Source organism: Vidua chalybeata, chromosome 24, assembly GCF_026979565.1.
Source record: "Vidua chalybeata isolate OUT-0048 chromosome 24, bVidCha1 merged haplotype, whole genome shotgun sequence".
NCBI lineage: Eukaryota > Metazoa > Chordata > Aves > Passeriformes > Viduidae > Vidua > Vidua chalybeata.
This window is the reverse complement of record NC_071553.1, coordinates 888,213-911,549: the sequence shown is the minus strand read 5'-3', so window position 1 is coordinate 911,549 and position 23,337 is coordinate 888,213. Positions and strand designations below refer to the sequence as shown.

The 23,337-nt window shown below is 49.4% G+C and overlaps 1 protein-coding gene across 1 annotated transcript in view; it reads right to left on the bottom strand.

The window, feature by feature from the left end:
- PKP1 (plakophilin 1) overlaps positions 1 to 23,337 on the bottom strand; it is a 49,510-nt gene that overhangs the window by 3,696 nt on the left and 22,477 nt on the right. Inside the window, exons 4-13 of the mRNA XM_053964151.1 lie at positions 18,351 to 18,495; positions 16,031 to 16,238; positions 15,162 to 15,339; positions 12,994 to 13,108; positions 11,191 to 11,346; positions 10,911 to 11,087; positions 8,423 to 8,576; positions 7,789 to 7,975; positions 2,756 to 2,840; positions 1,343 to 1,442 (exon numbers count right to left, since the gene is read on the bottom strand). Coding sequence (XP_053820126.1) covers positions 1,371 to 1,442; positions 2,756 to 2,840; positions 7,789 to 7,975; positions 8,423 to 8,576; positions 10,911 to 11,087; positions 11,191 to 11,346; positions 12,994 to 13,108; positions 15,162 to 15,339; positions 16,031 to 16,238; positions 18,351 to 18,495 — 1,477 coding nt within the window. The 3' untranslated portion in view covers positions 1,343 to 1,370. The remainder of the gene's footprint in view (positions 1 to 1,342; positions 1,443 to 2,755; positions 2,841 to 7,788; positions 7,976 to 8,422; positions 8,577 to 10,910; positions 11,088 to 11,190; positions 11,347 to 12,993; positions 13,109 to 15,161; positions 15,340 to 16,030; positions 16,239 to 18,350; positions 18,496 to 23,337) is intronic.

The window sequence follows — 23,337 nt, the reverse complement described above, 5'->3', positions numbered from 1 at the left end:
TCACACTGAATATAAACCCATAATGATGCCCTGGCAATTCTGCCCATGGTTTCTCTTCCCTGGATTCTCTATTGGGATTTTCAGTTGACAGAATGTGGTTCTCAGTTCTGACCTGAGGCTGACAGGCAGATGAAGGGCTCAAACAATTGCTAAGGCTAACGGCTGAAGCCATGGATGTGCTGGAATTCACTGCACATTACTGGCACTGTCTGGATAACACTGCTCAAAGTTCAGGAATGAGGGCAGTGCCAGGGAGAATCCCAGGAAGAGCCTCACTTGTGAGGCTTTGGAAAAATGCACTGAATCAGTGATTGCTTGGCAAAGGAAGGGAGAGGCACAGTCGAACTCAGCAGTTCTGTCTGTCCTGTGACATCTGTGCTGAGCATCTCCAAAATGCACAGCTGGGCAGTGGGGGCAACATCTGCCCTGGGCCCAGGGACAGCACAGCCATGGTGGGGTCATGGACAAAGTGGCAAGACAGGTCTTCTTGGTGCAAACAGGAGGGGGAGATGTCGGAACCCAAGGTGTCCCTCAGACACTCTTGGATGTTCCGGGTCCAGGGCAGAAGCCTCTGAGACCCTGGCAGGCAGCCAGGAACCCCTGTGGTCTTGAGTTTGACCCATGGAACAATTTACCAACCTTGCAGGAAGAACAAGAAATCACAAAAGTTTAGATATTATAATAGAAGTAGTCACAAAGTGAAAGGTAGGATTTTTGAGTGCTGTACAGGGGGTTTTAGGCCTTGTACAGAGGGGTCTGAGTTTTGTACATGGGGGTCAGAAGTTGTAAGATGGAGGGATTTGGGCGTGCCCTGTCCTCCTTCTTTCTTCTTCCTATTCCCCATGTTCTTGGTGGTGTTGGCACTCACAGATTGGTTTAGAGTAGAAAGTCACTGTTCAACATAGGTAATAGGCATTGGGGAAAAACTATAAACATCTAATACGTAATGTGTGATATAAAAGATGGCACCAGCCCCTTGAGGGACAGAGACAGAGAAGAAGACGGAGGGAGACGGAGAGAGACGCAGAGGGAGAAGGAGTCAGGGACAATGTCAGGGAGTCTGTGTGCCTTGAGATAACATGCAATAAACTGCCTTGAGACCAGATGACTGAAGACTACTGAGTCTTTCTTTGAAGGCACGGGTTGGAGGAGAGACTTTACCACCACCCGGAGTCACCCCAATCTGGGGGAAGGCTCCGGCACCTGCCCTCTCATAGAAACAAACTGGGCTGGGAAGAATTGGAATGAAAATCTCACAAACATACTTTTGGGATGATCAAAAGTAGCAACAATCTCAAAGGATTCCTGTGCCCCAAAGCCACCACAAGGACCATGTTCTCACCTGCAATCTGAATGTGCATGGAGAGGCTCTAAAATCTTGAGGAGAGGGTCCTGAAGGTCGTTCCAGCTAAAGAGCCCATTGTGTTCTTGTCAAACCCTTGCTAAAAAAGCAGAAACATGAAGTGCAGTGAGTGCATATCAATTTCTACACTGAGAGCAGTTATTGAGCAAAGTGTGTTTCATCCTCAGCCAACCTCCTCTGTCAGCTCTCTGGGTACCTTTGTCACCCTTACTGATGAACTCCACAGAATCACAGAACCATGGGATGGTTTGGATTAAAGGGACCTTAAAACTCATCTCATTCCACCCTGTGCCATGGGCAGGGACACTTTCCTCTACACCAGCTTGCTTTTCCTTGCATTGCCTTCCATCAACCCAGAGCTGGAGCTTTCTAGGTTTTTGGAGGAAACTTATTGTATCATTCACTGAGTATTGTTTCATTTAGTTCCTCATCCTGAAAAAAGAGCAGAAGTCTTTGCATGGTGCATGCACCGCCTGCAGACTCCCATCCTCCTCCCCTGACAGGGACCTACGCAATAAATCTGTGTGTGAACACCAGAGTGACTCAGTCACGCCAAAATGAGCTGGCATGGGCTGTGAGCAGAGCCTGGCACAAAACTACCCCAGCTCCTGTGCAGAGAGCCCTCACTGTCAATATGGGAACAGACTTTGGATGCTCTGCTTTTGCCTCCAGGTGCTCCCCTTTGTAGGAATTCCTCATTCTCTTTAATTTGGCCCTGTACTCTCTGCAGGTGCCGATGCTTTTGAGTTGGAAAAACCCAGCTTGTGCAAAGAAAGCCACTGGGAGCAGGAGCTGGGAGTTGGAAGCAGCTGGAGTTGGGGGCTGGAGTTGGGAGCTGGGGGCTGGAGCTGCCTCAGTGCCGGCTCAGTGCCGGTTTGGCTCTGCACTTTCCCAGCTTCTGTTGCAGGGAGTAAAACAAATCCCAAATACTCCTCTTCTCTTGGTTTGAAAGCTTACCCTGACTGCAGCGGGATGTAACCACAGGGCAGGGCTATGGACACAGAAGAAAATGGGAGGAAAGAGGAGGGACCTTGCCAGGCACCTGCCGGGACCCAATGGACTGCAGTGAAGGTAATCCCATAAATGAGCGTGGAACACCCAGCATGTCCCAGCCCAGAGTGAGGGGGCTGTGCTGGGGAGCATTCCAGCACCATCCCCAGGGAGGAAGGCATCTGACACAGGCATGTCACCATCTGCTTTGTCCCCAGAGTGAGTCCCAGCAGTGGCCCCCTGCCACCTGCTCAGATCCCAGGCAGGTGCCCAAGTGCCCCAGGCTCCTCCTGGGCCCTGCCCTACTCGCTGCTGGATCAGGGCCTTTACCAGCTCCCCACTTGAGCAGGTGAACAACCCAGGGCTGTTGCTGACTCCCAGAAGCAGGTGTGCTGTCCTTACCTGCTTGAGCACACTCTGGAGCTCCCTGTTGGACCAAAGGTCTGTCAGGAGAAGTCGAGCAGCTTCAGCTGCTTTTGGACAGGAGCTGGGGAGATGAAAGCAACAGCAGGATTATGGCAGGCACAGAGCAGCACCCCACAGTGCTGACCACTGGGACAAACCCAGCTCCAGCTGGGAGCCTGGCTAGCCCTGAACAGGACTGTCAGTAACACCCTCCTGCTCACTCAGCAACGTTGTGTGACAACAACTGCCACCAGAGCAGGGCAAATGAAAGAGGGGGGAGGATTTGAGTAGGAAAATGAGACTAAACTGAGCTGAGTCTGAAATTTGAGAGAGGGAAAGAGAAGGGAAATAGTGCCAACCCATTGCTGGAGTCTGCAGGGACAGCGTGGGTGGATCTCCTGGGAGGGGGCAGAGGAGCGGGCTTGGAGCTGCCTGGAGAGGACAAGGGATGGGAGCCTTTGCAATAACAACATCTGCAAGCAGCCCAGAGCCCTTACTCAGCACAAGGGAACAGATACCTGCTCACGTAACCGCTCGAAACCGTGAGTCATCGCAGGACCTTTTATAATTTTGGAACATTTCATCCCCAGATATCCCCTCCCTGCTGGCTCTCACTGCTGCTCCTGATCTCCTGGGCCTCCTTCTGCCTCTGGGAGACTCCTGCTCTGGGATCAGGGCAGCAGCCCCAGCCTGTCCCACCCAGGATGATGGAGAGGAACAGGACCAAGCTCAGGACTCTCCCTATCTGATACAGCTCCACAAAACCCTGTGCCATCAAAAACAGTCCCCAAAACATTCCTCAAAATAGTCCCCCAAAGCCTACAAGAAATGGGACCAAGAGATATGAGGAACCTGGGACATCAACTCCACACCCAGAGTGTGGGAGGACAGGGATGGAACCATGTCCAGTAAATTTTGAGGCATTTCTCTGACATACAAAGCAGCTGTTACCAAAGAAATGATCGAGTTTAACTTGGTCATAAACTTCAAAGGTGTTGTGCAGCTCCTAGTGTTGTGTGGAGGGCTGGAGGACAGCCAGAAATTCCTAGGCAATGCTTTGGGACAGAAAAAACAGGTTTTATTGACAAATCTCTTCTGTAGCTAAAAGCACACTATGCTCTGTCACCAGAATGACAATATTTTAAAACACTTTTTGCCTGAAATGTTGTCTATGGCTGAAAAGCCATTAAATCCCTACAAACCCAAGGTAGCTGTGATCAGACAGGCAGAGCATGAACTGAACTCTCTCTTTCAAGGATTTGTAGTTTCAAGTTTGTTTGTCTCTTCTTAAGCCAGAGCAGTTTTCTCTTATTTTTGAAAAAAAAAAAAACTTCTAATGATGCTAAATATCTACTTTTTGCCACTATATCTCCAGAGAACACCTCAGAAGTTTTGTATCTTCAAGCCAAAATTACCAGCATCAGTACCTGAGTCATTTATGAATTCAGGCAGAAGAAGTTCTGAACTTTTCATTTGAAGAACTGGCACTGACTTTCTTACAGCATTGACTGCTATAATTTAGGTATAAAAAGCTCAATATGAGTTGGTGGAGCTGTGATGCCAACTTCAGTAAGTAAAGCAACATATCCCAAACAAAATAGTGTGAATATAATAGTGGGTAACACAGAGCAGAATATCAAGAACAGCTGATTTGGGGGGAAAAAATCTCTTAATAACAAATTGCCTGAAAATCAAAGTTGATTTTAAGTACTGTCTGTCTTTTACAAATAGAATTATTCATGAAAGATTGTGGAAAGGCAATGAGGGAGATGTCCCCTGGTGGCAGTGGCAGGAGTCATCAAAAAAGCTACAGACTCAACAAAACATAAACAAGATAAAATCAGAAGGAGATGGTGGGGAATGGGGAGAAACAGAATGGGGGCAAAAAAGACAATAATCTTGTCCATAGATATCAAATAATGGGGAGGAATAAACCTTCCTCAAAGGACAAATGTACAAAGAACTTTAGGTGTGTCACTGAGAATGCCAAGGAATTCCCAGAACAAGGATTTCTTCAGGATGTGAAGAGATTATAAAACTGATATCCAGGTGCAATCTTTGGCACAGATGGGAAATTGGAAATGTGTGGATGAGAACTCTCTGGCACAGGGAATAATCAAGGGAAGATCTGAGTTTCTCAAAAGATTAATTTTGGTTAAATGCTGTGGTGCAATTGAACTGCAAAATAAAACTGCAAAAGTGTGACAAGTGAAGGAACAAAGAGAAACAGAAATAAATCCATGGTAAAGATATGAACTGCAAATGAGATGCTCTAAAGGACAAGGATAGATTTTGGGAAAAGCTTTGAGCCAGTAGAATTAATGAGGAAAATTTAAATTTAATTAGTGAAATAATGTTGCTTGAAAATGAGCAGAGAAATGTTTTTCAGACAGCTAGAGAAGAAAAATGAAAAGGAAACCAAACACCCCAATAAATCAGGTCCAGTGGTTTGATTTTCAGAAACACCACCAAAAATTGAAGGAAATATTCAATATTTTGACAACTTGGATTAAAAATAATGAAGAGTGAAGGAACCCCATTTGACCACGAACCCCGTGTCATAGAAGAGAGCATCTGCAGGAAACACAGACAATTACTTAATTGGGATGCTCCAGGAAGAAGAAGAAACCACATCCATCAGATAAACTGCTGAACTCTTTCCGCCTTTCAGTCAGAACCCAGCTATGAGAAACATGAGGAGAAAGAAATATGGGCAGGGAGGAGAACATGGGAAAGGGCAAGATCCATAACTCACTGGTCTGGAACCTGGAGTCTCTTTCTAAGCTATGACTCTGAAGTTGTTTGAGCAGGTGGAGCTCCTGGTTTGCAGCTGGTAATGCAGTGAGAGCCCAGCTCAGAAACACAGGGCAGAGGAGACACAGGGAGGGAGCACCCAGACACCAACCCCAGCCTGGGGGTAAGGGAATGTCCACGGGGACCTGAGGCAGATTAACAGAGAAAACTGCAAAATCCTGACAGGGTGCAGGGTGTCCCTGGGTCCTTCCTGGTGACTGGGGCACCCTGAGCCGCCTGTCCCCCCTCTCTGCTGCCTGCGGTGCTGGGAATGACAAGGTTGATGATGTGGGACTCATCACATTCAGAACCACAGTGGGGACCTGGCGGCTTCAGCCAGCCCTCAGAGGTGGAGATTTATTGATTTCCAATGGGGAGGGGGAGGCTCTTTCTGATGTAGGACTGGACAAATCCCACCCTATTTTTTTTTTTTTGTTTATCTTCACAGGCAACATGTGACATTGGGAAAATTTCACCTTGGGACCCAGCAAGAGCTGGAAGTCTCTCCAATATCTGCTCTACTGGAACAGCCTGAAATAATACAGCTTGGACAAGTAATATTAGTCTGGGATGGAAATTGTTCTCTTTTTCTTTTTCCGTAAGAATTGAATTTCATGAACATCTCTGGGGACAAAAATGAATAACAGAGACAAAGGAACAACTCAAGTTTTGGACATTGTAAGAACTGGGGAGTTTCTTGCGAGGATTTTGTGATCCAGGCAGGACTGGAGACATCTCCAGAGTCTGGTAACTCCTCACAGTTCAGTGAGTCACCTCCAAGAAAGCTCATCCCCAGCAGCCAGGGCAATTAAAGTGTTCCCAGCGCGGGTTGTGCAAGGCTGTGCTGGAGCAGCAAATTACTGAGCACAGGTTTGAGAGAGCCACAGTGGGACTTCAGCATGAGTAAATACCATTCAAAACAACGAGGGCTTAGGAGAGGACTGGGTTTCATGGTAATTGGGCTCGTTGGAGAGTGGAAGCAAGTAAAAGCAGCAAATAGAGCAATGCTCCTTGGCCCAGGCCCAAACTAAACAAGGAGGGCCCGTGTAATGTCAGAGAGCGTCTCTGCCATGGAACGAGAGGTGGATTGGAATAACTTTATCAAAGGATGATGAAGGCATGCAAATGGATTTTCACAACAGAAAACAATGGGTTACTTCTCTAAGGCATTTTAAAACAAAGACAGATGGCAGGAGAGATGAAAGCCTAGGAAGGAGAGAACATGGTCAAAGATAATGGAAGTTTAACACCAGTTTGGCCAGTAATGAACACAGAACTTGGCAAGGTTTGACAGGCTTGTGCTCCAGGGAATATGGATAACAAACAAGACAGAATTCCTGCCATCAAACCCCAAACCAAGTCCTAAAATAGAAAGAGGCAAAATATTATGAGATTGCTCAGCTGGCATAAAATACAGGAGTAGACCAGGGAGGTACTTAAAATAATTCCTGTCTAGAGCTGCATCTTGAGGAAGATGATTCAACTAAAAGATGAACAGATTTGCACATAAAAGTTAAGCACAATTCTTGTGTACCTGCAGTGCTGAACCTCAGACCTGACCTTCATGACAAGGTTTGAGGGAAGCCCAGGAGCCAGGAAGTCACTGACATCCCCTCTTCTGAGGGCTGGAATTTTTCATAGATCAGAGAACTCCAGAACGGTTTGAGTTGGAAGGGACCTTAAAGATCATCCAGTCCCACCCCCTGCCATGGGCAGCAACACCTTCCACTAGCCCAGGTTGCTCCAAGCCCCACCCAACCTGGCCATGGACACTTTGAGGGATGGAGCAGCCACAGCTTCCCTGAACAACCTGTGTCAGGGCCTCCCCACTGTCATGGGGAAGAATTTATTCCTAATATCCAGTATAAATGTCTCCTCTTTTCGTTTGAAACCATTCCCGCTTGTCCTGTCACTATCTGCTTGTGTAAAAAGTCACTTCTCCTCTTTTTCATAAGCTCTGTAAGTACTATTTTTAAAAGACTTTAAGATGTTGGTGCTTCAGTTCTTTTTAGAATTTCCTAAAATTCAACCAGAGTTTCCAGAGGCCTCTTTGTAAATCCACCCTGGGTGGCTCCTGCCTGTTTCCAAGAAACCAGTGCTGAGGATTTCTGCCCACCAACATACCCAGTTCCTTTATTAGGAAGGAATAATGCTCTACTCTGGCTCGGAAGGGTGCTGGGAAGGCTCTGTGGTCGGTCTGGCTCTGTCCCTGCCCCTGCCTTGTGCCCCACACTCACCCGTTCCGGCACAGGCTCACTACATTATTTAGCAAATTGCTGGACAGGTAAGACTTTCCCAAGTGGGGGTTGGACATGATGAGGTTCCTCAGAGTGTAACAAGCTGATGTCATGATCTCCCCATAGCTGCTGGTGTTTCCAGACTGGAACGACAGGAGACGGGACACATCTGGGAGCACCTGGTGAGCTAAAGAGGTGGAGGAATGTTCCAATCAACAATTAAACACAATCTGGCACAAGTGAATGATGCTATTTGTGTTAACACCAAGCAGAGTTATCTCTGCAGGGAGGCACTGGAAGTATTGGACAGCAATGGCATCGTCGTCATCAGTGGATTTTCCCAAGACAAAACAAGGGCTGCAGGCCTTTGGAAGGGCAGTGCTGTTGGCCATGGACACTGAAGTCCAACTCAGTTCCCAAAACACTGTCACCCTCATGGTCCTGCAGGTTTGTCACTGTCCGTAAAGCACAGCACATGTCCCGCAGCACTGGTGACTGTCCCTGGGGCCAGAGGAAGTGACACTGCCCTGCCAAGTTCTGGAGCATGGCTAAGTCTCATTATGGGGCTTACAAAGAGAGTTGGGCAGCTCCTGCAGAGCTGAAAGCTGGGATCCAGCACAGGGGAAGGACTTACCCATGGTTTTGTGGAGCACAGGATGCCTGGACATGTTGCTCAGCAGAGAGGCCCCGGAGCGGACGACCTCGGAGCTGTTGGACTGGAGCAGCCGAGCGATGCGGGGCAGCCCCTTCTCCTTCAGCCCAATCAACTGGCTCATGGCATTGGACATCTGAGGGACAACAGAGGTGTCCATGACTTACAGTGCTAGGGGGAAACAGCTGGGATGATGGTCAGAACCAGAGGAATGTGACTGTACCATAAAATGAGCACTGTACAATCCTTTCTTCTGCTGCCATAATCCCACTTACTCTGTCAGTTTTATCTCTCTTCCCCACAGTTATGGGAGCCTGGAGAAAAGGAGGCTCTGCGGGGACCTTCTGGCTCTCCTCAACTCCCTGACAGGAGGGTGCAGTCAGCAGGGGGTTGGGCTCTGTTCCCACAGAACAAGGGACAGGACAAGGAGAAATGACCTCAAGCTGCCCCAGGGGAGTTTAGATTGGGTACTGGGGAAAATTCTTCATCAAAGCAGTTGCCAAGCAGTGGCACAACTGTCCAGGGCAGTGGTGGATTCACCATCCCTGGGAATGTTCAAAAAGTACGTGCATGGGGCATGTGGGGACATGGGTTAGTGGTGAACATGGGTAAACAGCTGGACTTAGTGATATTAGAGGGCTTTTCCAAGCTTAATGATTCCATTATTCTGGGACATTTGAAAAGTCAGCCTCTCAGGTGCTGTGATGCAGCTGGTTCTGCTGTTCTCTGGAGCCCCAGTGGAGCAGCTAATCACTTAACTGATATTCCAAAGGCTGGAGAAGTTTTGCTTTCATATCCATGTTGCCCTTGCCCTTCACAACCCCCTGGCAGCTGCCTGCCCTGGCCCTTCGCAGCTCCCTGCCATGCCACAATGGGCTGGTGGGGAGCAGGAAAAGATAATGGATGCCTTTAAAAACAGTCTGAGGACCAAAAGGCATCTTAGATGTGATCTTGTGCTTGTAAATGTTGAAGATCTCAAGATGCAGCCAGGGCAGATAAGCTCAAGCATATCTCCTAAGTGAACTGCCCTTATTGAAAGAGCTTAAACTGAACTTCTCAGCTGCCCCACCAGAAAGGCTGCTGGAGACACTTGTCCATCAACAGTGAGATGGGAATGGAGAGAAGGGTCTGGAGAACATGTGCCCTGTTCCACATTCCCACCAGCAGGACTGGGGTGTGTACAGCGCAGCTGAAGGATATTCAGAGCCATCCTCTATGAGCTAAAGGATCACAGCAAGCTCCGTAAGCTCATCCCCAAATTCACTTTCCATCAAATGACAGCTCCAGCTCCAGCTCTGAGCTGGAATGAGACCCTTGAGGGGAGGAGCCACTTCTGCACATCCAGACAAATTTCAGCCATTCCATGCCAGGAGGCTGAATTAAGTTGCTCCAGCACTGTCAGAGCGAGGTTTGGTTGTTTGTCCCTTGTGCAATGTTGTTGATTGCTGAAATTTTCTTTTCCCTGGAGCACAAACTCCAGCCCCATTTCCTTGACCAGCTCTACCCATACGTGACAGCCTCTCTCCACCTTCTGGTTTGTGGCACTGCTTAGTTAAATTGCCAAAAGTCAAGGTTCCCAATTATTTAGCATGGAAATCGTTGTGACAAAAGGAGATCAGAGCTGGCAGGTTAATGCCATCCCAGAAAGGAAGGCTCCAGGTGAGTCACCCGTGTCTCTGGGTGGGACACGCCCCACACGTGACACGCCTCTCCTACCTATGGAATCATTATCTCTTTATCTCCCCATCCATCTTATTTAAATTGGGATTGATGGAGTTGGGCACAAACAGACAAGTCAAGGGCTGTCCCAGGGGAGGCAGCCTGCGAGGACGTGCCCAGGGCAGTGACGTGGGCCCACGGAGCCGTGGTTGTGACGCGTCCCTCACGGTGCCACAGCATCACCCAGCCCCTGGCACCGCCACGCTGCCGTGCCCACGGGTCAGGACATCTGTCACAGCTAGTTTACAGGTAGCTCTGAGGCGTGGACAAGCCACAATCCACAGCACAACCCACCCTGTCATTAGAGCCACCTCCCCTTGGAGCGCACGCACGGGCGGTGGCTCAGAGCCCTTCTCCCATATCTCATCACATCTGGCTACGGGTGCACATCTGGGCTCACCCTCACTGCTGCCCAGGGGGAGGGTGCCAATAGCAGCAGCTGCTGGCAGTGCGACCAGCAGACTGGGGAAACTTGGAAACGCAGTGTATGGGTCTGGGACAGATCCTTGGGATGCTGGTTGTAGCTCCCCATGAGACCCTGAGTTTGGAGTTAGTATCCCACTGGATCAAACACTATGGAAAGACTAGCTGTGGTGTTCTGAGGTTTAAGGAGGACATTTTCCTTTTTCATGGCTGAGAAGTGATGATGATCAGTGACCTTAGAGGTCTTCCCAACCTTACGTACTCTCTGACTCCATGGAAGTGCTGTCACATTTGAGTGAACACATGTGGAGGAGAGGGAAGCTCTTACCAGCCCTCGGCTCGCAGTGAGGTTCTGCAGAGCTCCAGCACAAGCTTCCAAGGTGGCGTCCTTCTTGCTCTGATCCATCAGGGACAGGTAGGTGCGGATGGCATCTGAGTGGTAGAGCCAGCTGGGGCCTTTGGGTTTGAAATCCTCCTCAGGAAGGGGAACCCCGTACTCATCATTCTGCAAAGACATGAGAAACAGGGAGTTCAGATCCTGCTCTTCCTTTGCAGCCCCTGCCTGGGGCTGAACATCACATTCCCAGTCCCTCTGTGGCACATCCTACCTCCATTTTCCCACTCCTGCTGTTGAAGCAGCCTGTGAGAGTTTTGTCCATGTAAACGCTCCGGGCCATGTGGTTGAGCTGGGTGTATTTGTTGGGAACTTCAGCATCCAGGCGGTAGGAGAGGTTGTGCAGGATGCAGATGCAGTTCTCCACAGACTGCATCACCCCCAGAAGACAAATGCAAACATCACATTAGGCAGAAAACTATGGAGCAGCACCAGAGAGGACATGGACTGGGCCATAATCAGCTTTTTAGCACCACAGATGCTCTTTAGCCTGGTTCAGGGAGCAAGGGATAGGAGGGAAGGAGCTGGAATCCTGGAACAGATGTGAAGAGCTGGAATAGATGTGAAGGAAGGATCTCAGTGAGCTGCTGACCCAGAAAACCTTGGGAGGTCTCACTTGCCACAGACAAGTTGGCAAACAGGAAAAGAGAGTGTAAGAGTGGTTGGATCAAACCATGAAATTCCAAATCTTGAAATGCCCCTCTTGCCAGGAGTAACTTCCAATGACTCTCTCTGAGTCACAGCTACAGATCAGGTGACACTTTTTACCAAGAACAGGCTTTAAGCCTCCTCTCCCTGAATACCGGAGTGCCCAATGGGAAGAGCGAGGGAGAATTCTGGCTGGATACCCATAACCAACACAAGAACCCATGGTTACATTTCCAAAGAGCTGTGTTTTGTGTGTGCTGCTGGACAGGGGCTTCCTGCAAAAGCCATCCCCAAAAGAGGGTTTGCTCAATCCAGAGAGAATTCAAAATAACTTTGGTAACTTTGAGGGTTACATCCGAAAGGTGTCTACAAACACTTTTTTGTCCAAGGCAAGTGCTGTTCACATGCAGCCATCAGTCACAGTCAGGGGACTGGCAGAGAGATGCCAGCTCCTGGCTTCCTGCTGAACATGGTGCCAAGCTGGGGATTATACACTTGAGTCCTGCTGGATGGCAAGATGTGGGGGGTAAAGAGCAAGAGATGGAGATTAGGATGCTGGAAGGGGGAAGGGAAGGGAAGGGAAGGGAAGGGAAGGGAAGGGAAGGGAAGGGAAGGGAAGGGAAGGGAAGGGAAGGGAAGGGAAGGGAAGGGAAGGGAAGGGAAGGGAAGGGAAGGGAAGGGAAGGGAAGGGAAGGGAAGGAAGGGAAGGGAAGGGAAGGGAAGGGAAGGGAAGGGAAGGGAAGGGAAGGGAAGGGAAGGGAAGGGAAGGAAGGGAAGGGAAGGGAAGGGAAGGGAAGGGAAGGGAAGGGAAGGGAAGGGAAGGGAAGGGAAGGGAAGGGAAGGGAAGGGAAGGGAAGGGAAGGGAAGGGAAGGGAAGGGAAGGGAAGGGAAGGAAGGGAAGGAAGGGAAGGGAAGGGAAAGGAAGGGAAAGGAAGGGAAAGGAAGGGAAAGGAAGGGAAAGGAAGGGAAAGGAAGGGAAAGGAAGGGAAAGGAAGGGAAAGGAAGGGAAAGGAAGGGAAAGGAAGGGAAAGGAAGGGAAAGGAAGGGAAAGGAAGGGAAGGGAAAGGAAGGGAAAGGAAGGGAAAGGAAGGGAAAGGAAGGGAAGGGAAGTATTCTGGGGACTCAGGAGCCAAAGTATTTTATTGTTCCTCTGTGCTTGTTAAAATAAAATTTTAAAAGCTCAGCTCTACTTCAGGCCCAGAGGCCCAAGGACTTACAACCCTCTAACAGATCCCACTGGGACTTGGAAGGACAAGAGCAGCCAGAGAGTCCAGCCACCTCTTGTGTTCATTAGAAAGGGATTTTGAGGCATTCCCAAGGCTGCAATTGTTAACTGTGGGGCTGGACAGCCCAGGGCAGCAGCTGGTACCTTGTCGTCGGGGCGGCTGGAGGCCACGCAGTTCTGGGTGTAAGTCATGACAGAGTCGATCAGGCCAGGGTAATTCCTCATGGTCTGGCGCCCCATGTCTGCAGAGCTCAGGTTCCTGAGGAAGCCATCAAGGAGCACCACAGGGAACAAGGAGGAGAGAGGGTGAGTTGGGCCCTGTTCTGGCTATGGTTGTCACTGAATTTGGAGATTTTTTGGCAGCTTCAGCAAGGCTGAAGAACTGCTCCTGTTTTGAAGGCCTTTGGTGGGACTGCACCAGTGCACAGCTCTCTTGCTGCTCTTTAGGACTGATTTCACCTGGAACATGTCCTGCAAGGAGCTCTGCATAGAAGACACCCTCCTAGGGACAGTCACTAGCAGGAGGTTGCCTCAGAGGCTCTGCATGTGCCACTACACAAACACCGTGTCCTGAGAGGAGTTTCCAAAGGGAAGACTGGCTAAAGACCATCTGGGCTTGGTGTGATCATCAGGAAGGTGCACAGGGTTGTAAGCACAGACCTACCCAGGGTCAGCAGCAACGTCTGTGTGGGAAATGGGCTGGAGATGCTGGAGAGCAGCAATGGCTCTTGCCAGAGGGACTGACCCATCTGTGAGGTCGAAATGGGTTCCTGGACACTGGCAGCTGTCAGGACAAGGGAGTTTTTCCAGTAACAGGATATGGATTTTGTTGTTTTGCTCTTTTTTTTCTTCCCTATTTTACTGCCTTATAGCTTGTAAATGAAAAACAAAGAGATGTTGGCAGTGGTTATGAGATATTCACTGCAGGCATTCCAGAACTGGATCTGATGTTCACTGTGATTTGCAGCCTCCTCATTAACATGGATTCATCTGCAATCCAGAAATGCTTGAGCAGCAATGGCTCAGGCCCAGGGCAAACCCAGGGCTGTTCTCATCCCTGTGTTCTGATGTGGCAGGGCAGTGACTCACAGTAGTCCTGGCTCAGCCTTTGGAGCAGGGGCTCTGGATCCAACTCCCAACTTCCCTCACTCTCCCTGCTCCCCAGTCCTGTTCCCTCAGGCCTCTGGAGCTCTCCTTGCTGACCTGCAGCCATCAGTCTTCCTTGAGATGTTGGGCACTGCTGCCACAGGCTGGGATCAGTCTCAGGAGGCAGAGCTTACCTCCAGTTAAATGCCACAGGGTTTTTACAAGCAGTTGCCATTGTCTTTCCCTCATTTTAGTGGGATATTTAGGTAGGCTGGGATGGCCTTAAAGCAGAGCAGCTCATACCCACTGCACCCCACACATCCCGAGCCACAGCTGCTCGGGGAGCTGCCTTCCAGGACAGGCAAGGAGGGAGCAGCACTCCCTATCTCCCAGACACGGTTCCCAGCCACAGAAGCCGATGGTATCAGGTCTCCAAAGGCCCTGCCATGATCAGCCTCTCGTTTCATAAGCAGCTCCAGCTCCCGCGAGCTGCATGTCTGGGAAGGGTGCGGCCGGCGCTGCCTCCCTCGGGGAGAGCTTCCCTTGATGAAAGCACCTCATTATACAGGGCAGGTTTTTTGCCCCACTTGTTCCCATTGAGACAAGGAGCTCATACCCAAGTGGAGGAGGAAGGGAGGAGAAACAGCAAGTCAGGGCGAAGTTCCTCTACAAAAGGACTCTGGTTTCCCGTGCACAAAATAAACTAATCTGGGCTCAGTCTGCACCTCCTGTTTCGTAGCTGAGTCTCCAGATGAAATGAGCCAGGAAAAGTCCAGGACAATGGGACTGTTCTGTACTAAAACAGTTATCAATAGAAGTATGAAAATGCTTGTTTTCCCCACATAGAGAATTCTGTCTTTTTGTCACCTAAACCCTAAATCAGTTTGTTTTCTTTGGAAGCCTCAAAACTCTAAAGACAAAATCTGTCCAGTTTCCTGGTCTGAGTTAAACACTGATGGGTTTCATTAGTGCACAAAATAACTTCCATTTCTTTTGAGAAGAGACTTAGCAAGAACAAAACTATTAAAAAGAAAAAGCTACTAGAAAAGTATTTTACATGTTATTTTTTTCTGCACCTTCTCTTAGTCAAGAAAACTTTCTCAAGAAGAATTTTTCATTAACACAGTTGTAATGAGCATGAATTCAGCTCATTGTAAGAGGATTTAGATGGCTTCAGCTTTTGCCCACAGACACAAGCTACAGTCAGTCCCTGCCTGGTGACTCACCTCAAGCACCCTGTGGCATTGAAGAACACTTCTGGGTCAATAATTTCTCGTGTCCTGTTGCAGCTGCCATCAGACCAGCCCGAGAAAGGGATGATAACACAGTCTGTCAGCACAGGCAGAGCCTCCTGTATCAACTCTTCTTTTAGTTCATCAGTGGAGGAGAGGTTCCAGAGCAGTCCTAGGAAGGAGTGGAACACAAGCTCAAGCACAAGGTCATGTGCATTAGGAACTTTGTTTAGGTCAGGGTAATTCCAGGACCAAAATCCTTCTTCCCTTCACCACTCTGAGCTGAGGGTGCAGAGGCTGCCTGAAACCTCAGTCCCTGTCCACCCCTATGGGAGACAGGCAGGATGGGTCCACATGGAAGTGGGCATTTAAGCATCCTTCCTCCTCCCAGAATTGCTGTTTATTGCTATTAGGTTGCAGGGGGCAGCATCTCTCCAGGATCTTGAAAAGGCTTGCACACAAAACTTGGGACACAGCTGAGGGTGACCTGCACCAAAAATCTCCCATCAAAAATCTCCTCAGGCAAAGGTGAGGCACCAAGGAGAGAACCCAGCCAACTCTACCGGGGTTGGCAGCTCCCTTGGCCAGCCCTGGGAACAGCACAGGGGCCAGGGTGCAGGGAGGCGTGGGAATGGCAGGGTGACCATAACTGGGAGGGCATCTGGGGCAGGTGCTTCCCCAATGGGCACTTAGGAAGTGAGGAGTCCTTATGGAACATGGAAGGGCCAGGACCTCCTCTGCTTTCTGATTTAGGTCACCCTTTGGTGCAAGAGGAGCAGAAAACCTCCTCTCTGTGCTAGGGTAGCACCAGGGCTACAGACCCCAGGCAAGGGGAACCTCAGAGCTGAGCAGACTCCGCGTACCTGTGAGCTGTTTCTGAATTTCAGTGTTCCCTGTCCTGCGGAGGAGGCTCACACACTCCCTGATCCCGTTCTGCCGCCGGGTTTCGATCTTGTTGGTGGGGTTCTTGAACACCAGGTTCCGGAGGGCTCCAGCTGCTGCCCGCTGCACGTTCTGGTTCTGGCTGCGGAGCAGCTCCACGAGCTTGGCAATGCCCCCCAGCCGATAGACCTGGACAGGAGAGACACGGGACAGACATGGGACATGAGCATGGAGCATGGGGAGAGACATGGGACAGACATGGAACATGAGCATGGGGAGAGACATGGGACAGATACAGGACATGAGCATGGAGCGCCAGGAGAGACATGGGACAGACATGGGACATGAGCATGGGGAGAGACACAGGACAGACATGGGACATGAGCATGGAGCATGGGGAGAGACTCGGGACAGACACAGGACATGAGCATGGAGCACCAGGAGAGACATGGGACTGACAGCTGCCAAAAGCACAGCACCAGGACAGACATGGGCCATCAGCACAGGACACAGGACACTGCTGGGACAGGGACACCCACAACTGTCCCAGCAGTGCCAGGGGTTGGACAGCTGATCCTGGGGGAACTGGAGAAGCAGAGCTGCCAGGGAACGAGGGCCAGAGATGACAAGTCTGGTTCAGGCTGTGGGTCATGAGCACAGAGCTCACACACACACAGAGACGGGAGGTTGGAGCCAAAAGCTTGAACTACAGGAGTGGCTGTCTGTGAGTAATGGCCATGGACAGAGTCCTTCACCAATGGAAATGTGTTCCTGCAAACTTTCACCCACCTCCACAGTCTGCACCAAGTGGAAATGCTGCCTTGTCTATGTGCAGAGGCCATTTATAGCCATCTAATGACATGCTGTGGCCATTTATCTGCATCCTGAGATGACAGACTGAGCTGAGAGGGATGGTCATGGCCAGTGCCACCACCCTCGAGGTCAGCCACAGGCAGTGGAGGGAGCCCAGACCTGCAGGACACCACACACAGCACAAGGAGCTTTGAAGGCGAATCCCTGCAGCTGAGCTCTCCAAGTGCTGAGTGTTCCCGCTCTGGGATGTGCTCTGCCGTGATCCTGCCCGGAGCCCTCCTGCCACAAACGCCCCCTTGGCTGAGGGTTGCTGACAATGGACAATAAATGAGCACCTTTTGGGAGGGAAGGAAAACAAGCGTGTGCTGGGATGAGTCATCGACCTGCTCTGGCACATCTTCCTGGGAAGGATGGGACGGCCCAGTGCTCAGAGAGGGTTTGCAACGGTAACAAAGGGTGTGGCCACCCCACAATCGGCCACCTGAATGTGGGCTGGGCACCTGCACTCATCCAGGCACAGCCAGGGCACAGGGGCACAGCCCCACACTGGGCCAGCGCTTCCAGCGCCGCTGTTGTGCCAGGAGAGGGAAAGCCACTTCTGGAGGGTTGGCATCTCAGTAAATCTAGGGTGGGGATAAACTTTGGTGACATCCTTGCCACAGCAGATCCATCCTTCAGTCTGCCCCCTTTGCTGCATGTTGGCAAAGGAAATGAGGAGTAAGAGCATCAGAAAAATAACCTGTGCTATAAGAGCTTCTCTGTGGTCAGATATCACAGAATCACAGAGGGGCTTGGGTGGAAAAGGACCTTAAAACTCATCTTGTCCCACGCCGTGCCATGGCCAGGGACACCCTCCACTATCCCAGGGTGTTCCAAGCACTGCCCAATCTGGCCTTGGACACTTCCAAGATGGGGCAGCCACTGCTATGGATGTGCAAAATTATATTTGTACACTAATTAGCCCACTGGCACAGGTGGCTGAAATAGTCTGGAAAAGGGCTGTGAAAAAGGCTGGCAAAGAGCTGCAGGGTCATTGACCAATGCTCAGCAGAGGTCACAGTGGGATTAAAAGCAGCTTTATCCAGCTCTGACTGCAGTTCTAAGATAGTGAAAGATTGATACAGAACTGGGTGCAAGATTGATGTGGAAGTGGGTGCAGTTGCCCCCAGGAGAGGACACTGGATGGCAGCTTCCACTCTGTCAAACCCCATCACCCTGTGCCACAGCAGCTCGTGGTGGCAACAGGAACAGTCTCCTCTGCTACTCAGAAACTATTCCAGGCATTAAATCCTGATCAACTGCTCTTGTGAGAAAGTGGCCATCAATAGCTGAAAAATCTATTTAATTGATACCTGAGCCTGACTAAAGAGGTATAAAGCACCCTCATGAAAACCAAGGGAACCTATGGATCCTTGGCACTCAGGAAAACCAGTCCCATCCCTCTCTTGTGCCATCAGCCCTAGTGTGGCACCGAAGGAGTCTGCTCACCTCTTGCTTGGCAGACTCATCCTGGAAGCAGGTGTGCTGCAGGTAGTAAGCCCCCATGGCCTGGTACTTGTCATCGGAGGAGCACAGGAGCTGGATGGCCTTCTGGATGGTCATGGTGCCAGCATCAATCTCGTCACCACAGATCCTGAGTCAAAGAGAAATCCAGAACTGGGTGAGTGCTCAGCCAAGACAGCTATGTCAGCACTGGGAGTTATTGGGAAGGACTCAATGATAAAATATTATCACATTGCGACACAGACCACACAGTGCACTTCTAGTGGATTTCTCTGTCTCAAAAAAAGAGATGGAAAAGACACAGTGAGGAGCACTAAGGGTAATAAATTCCAGATCCAGTCTATCTATCTGTCTTGCAAAGGAGACAGAAAATGGAAGCTGGGTTGAGGTGGTGGATATCTGATCATGCCCAAAGTGGAAGTTTAATGAACAGATACCCAGTTCACTGTTCCCCAAATAAAGGAGTGAGTGGACAGGAGTGAAACCATCCACCAGGTCGTGAGGACAAGGTAACACAGGCAGGTGGTTTTCTCACAGCGTGGGATTCTTTGATGTGAGAGGTGGTGGAAGCAGAAATATGAGAGCAGTTGATGGTCTTGGGAAGCTGAAGCAGATCCCTCAGGAAAAGGCCTGTCTGGAGTGATGGGATGGACAAATAGGCAGTTTATGAAATGCTAATAATAGCTCTGAGACATCCTGCTCCCAGGGGATGTTCACATTGGCTGTGTGCGTGCTCTTTTAAAAGCTGACCACTGTCATCGTCCCTGTTAGAAGTAAAGAATGTGCCTGCAACTCAAGAGGAAGGATATTAATTCCTCTGGCTTGGGGCAGGACTGGAACCTCAGGAGAAATAGAAACATCTGAAGGTTCTCCCACTTGTTTAGAAATGTGCAGGTCCTGCTCTTTTAGCTGGTTCTTATTCAGTACCATCTGTGATGTTATAACCACATAAAATTAAAAAAGGGTCCAAACTTTCAGGGGGGGTCTGAACTACAAAGCTTGTCTGTGCTTCCAGTTATAGAAATTAATGTAATTGAAGGTTCCTGTCTCCTCTCAGCACCCTTGCAGCTGAATCTTGCAGAGGCTGCATGGGGATCTCAGCTCATGGCAGTGGTGGCTGCATTAATTTGCAAAGTCCAGGACTGAGGAGAGCCAACCCCAAACTCCTGTTTGGTTTTACTGTCAGTAGTGATGGGATACAAAGGAGAAAGGCTTCATTAGCAGTGGATGGGATCCAAAAGTGTGAGGGCTTTCCCAGGCCAGTGAAGTCGTGGCTGATGATGTTCCCTGGGACTGATGGGGAGTTTTACCTGGAGGTCAGGAAATCAGTCCCTGACTGAACCACATTTATTTATACACATTTTTGCTACATGTCATACCAGGAGTGACTCTGTAGAGGGGCTGCTCATCTTCAGACAATGCCACAGACCAACAGAACAGTGATTTAAAATAAGTTCTTTAAATGAACCCATTACATTTGAAGTGTTAAATTTCACCACAAGACAGTAGCACTTCCAGGCATGGGATGAACAGACTTGCTTTGACTGCACCAAAGAAATGTAAAGAATAAAGGTCTGGAAAGGACATGTGGTCACCACCAGCAGCACTTCCAGTGAGATAAAACATTCATCCTTATGAATCCAAGGGTTCCCTCCACAGAACACAGAGCAGGGAATAATATGCATAATTCTACAGGGAATTTCACACAAAAGGCAGCATGAGGGACTCTGGTCTCCACTGCCCTCACTGGCATAAAGTTACACTCAGCCTGCCTCACTCAGTCAAGCACCTGTGGAGTCAGTGGAAAGAAATCAGTGGTTCCAAAAACCACCTTGCCTTTCTGTCTTGGACATTTTTCCTAAGAAAGGAAGCCCTGCCCTCTGGAGACACCACTGCCTCTCTTGGTATGCAGGAATGAAAGACAACAGTCTGGGGTTGGACCTTAAGCATTCCATGTCTAAAGGTGGGTAAACCTCATTCCACTTTTATTTCTACACTGCAATAAAACATCACTTCCTCATAAGACTTTTCATCAGTTTGAACCTCTGTCAAAACCTGGCAACAAGGAGCTTCCATTAAACTTGCAACAAGGAGACACAAAACTGGAATGACTAAGTAAACTAGAAATTGTGGAGTCCCAGAAACCCTTGGGTTGGATCCAGGATGTGATTTTTTCTCAGTTTTTTTTTTTTCATGCTCCTGAGATGACTGAGCTGAAAACTGATGGATCCTGCACCAGGGAAGGCTTTTCCTTTGGGAATTAGGACCTGGACTGGAGGTATGGGAAGAGAGGCAGATTGGTAAAAATACCAGGTCAGTGGCCATGTAATCATATTGATATATTTTGCTTTATAATTATTGAATCAAATGCACTTTTTCTGACACAGAAGGATGTCCACTTGGTTCAGCTGCTCAAGGAAGGCAATTTTCTTCACATCCACTCTGTAGAGGGACAAATTCTCCTTCAGCTGGGAAAAACTGGGGATGCAGGTGCAGTTCTGTGGGAGAAGATGGGAAAGGTTCTCTTTTCCCTGCTGTCTCCTCAGCAGAAATTCACAGCAGGTCAGCAGTCAGGCTCAATCACACTGCCCAGGAAGCAGCAGACATTTCTCCTACCTGAGAATAAAATCACCCTGGCAAAGTCCAGCAAAGGAGAGATTGTTCCTCAGCCAGTCAGGGATATTTCCAACCAGATCCACACTGTGGGAACAATAATATGCTCCAAGACAAACTCTTGGATTGAGCCATCTCCAGCCTGGGCAATGTGACTGGTAGGAAGAGCTCCAAAGGTTGTTCTTCCACAAGAAAGAAGCAGACTAAGAAGAGACCTCAGCTAGAAATTACTCAATGGAGACAAAGAAGATCAGATTCTGGAATGGAAGGCAAACAGATACTGAAGAGGGTTGGTATCAGAGAAAGGCAATTTCCCTCATGTTTCATGAGCAGATTGTTTTGTGTTAATTCCCATCTAAGTTTCCGTCCTGCTTGTTAGGGCTACAGGTCCCAGGAGAGGAAGAATTAACAAATTCCATTGTTCATTAATAAAATCAGAGTAGAGACTCTCAAAACAGTGTTCAGCACATGCCAGCATTCTATCCCAAATAAAAACAAACCAAAATGAAGGTGCCTTTCATTGTACTTGGTTCTGCTTCCACTGCGTGGCTTAGCCCTGAAGAATTAATGTTTTGATATTGATCAGCTTTAATTATCTCAAAAGACAAGAGACAGATCAGAAAATACCCTCGGCACCTTTCCTGACTATTTCAACAACTCCTTTCCTGACTATTTCAACAACTCCTGTCTTTCTCTCTGTTTGCAGTACTGCCAGAGAAGCTGAGCTCAGGAGAGAACGGTTGCTGGGGACACACTGTCCCTGAGCTTTAGGCACAGCACAGAGACTGCAGCAGCTCAGCCAGGGCCAGGTCGGTGTCACCAGAGCCAAATGTGGCACTAAGAAATCCCAAAGGGTTGCCCCAGTCTGTACTGTCCCTTGCACAGCTGCCAGCAGAGGCATCCAAGACTCTGACAGAGCAGCTCCAAGATGTTACGGATTCCCAGGTGCCTGGAGACACTTGCTTCCACGTGGTCTCTAATGAGGTGTTTCTGTCTTCTCCACACTCAGAGAACTCCAAAGGGAAGAGCATCCACATCTCCCAATGGGGCCAAAGGTAAGTGTGGGTTTGCAGGTGCCCATTAAAGGCTCCTGATCCAGATCAGCAAACCCTCAGCCAGGGACTGTCTGCAGACACCCAGCTCCCTATTCCATGCTCTCAGAGGAGAAAACCCCCTTCTCCGGGAGTGGGATGAGTCTGGGCTCTCAGCCATGTCTCCAGCTCAGACAGCTGGGTTTCCCTGAGAACAGCAAGAGCTGTTGGCTTTGTTAGAGGGTAACTCAGGGATCTGTCTCCGAATTCAGCCCTGTTGGCACTGGGCACCTCTGTTCAGAGAGAGGCATCTCCTGAAGGGGTGTGAGCAGTTCAGACCACTGCAGGGCCACAAACACCACGGCCACCACCTTGCCCTGTCTGTTCCATGAGGCCCCTGAAGCACAAAGTACAACAGCTCTTAAGCAGAACTAATACAATGTCAGTCCTTGGTGGACACAGATTTCTTGTACCTCAAGTTCCAGCTGGAGGGGCACAAAGACTCCAAATTTCCCAGGAGAATTAAACATCCCATTGTTTGTTACTGCTTCTTACCATTGCTCCCTGATGACCAAGCAGGATGTAGAAACTTTTATCCTGAGTGGGCATAAATAGTATCAATAACATCAATAACATTGCAACATGCAATTTAGCCAAAAGTTAAGTGCCCGCTCAGGGCACCTGGAGCATGCTGCCAGTGCCACCCAGCAGAGGGAATGGTTCAAAGTGGGCAGATGTGGCTGGTCTCCACTAGCTACTGAAATCACCAGTGCTGCAGCTTCTAGGGTGAAATATTGCAGCTCTGGGGGATATCACGAGATCAGGAAGGAGAAGGGTTCTGTGGAGAACAGGGAGTCCCGGACACCAAGAAAATTCCTCCAGCTCTACCAGACTCCAGAGAGCTGCATTTTGGCAAAATGTGAGTGCTGCTCATTGAGAGCAACCTTTGAGCAGGAGCCACTGGAATACCCTGAATGTCTGAGCCCAGGCCAGAGATGCTGAGCTTGGAAATGTTGATCCAGATATGACATAATGATTACCAAGGCTCAGGTCTCTGAGTGAAGAGAAGTATGTCTGGAATCCCAGAATCACTGAGGCTGGAAAAGACCTTTGAGACCATCGGGTCCACCTGTGGCAAATCCTCACCTTGTCACCCAGCCCAGAGCACTCAGTGCCACGTCCAGGTGTTCCTTGGGCACCTCTAGGGATGAGGACTCCACCACCTCCCTGGGCACCCCTTCCAATGTTTAACAACCCTTTCTGTGAAGAAATTTTTAAAGAAATGGAACGGACATGTGAAGGTCCCTCTCTGCTCACTGAGGCAGGAT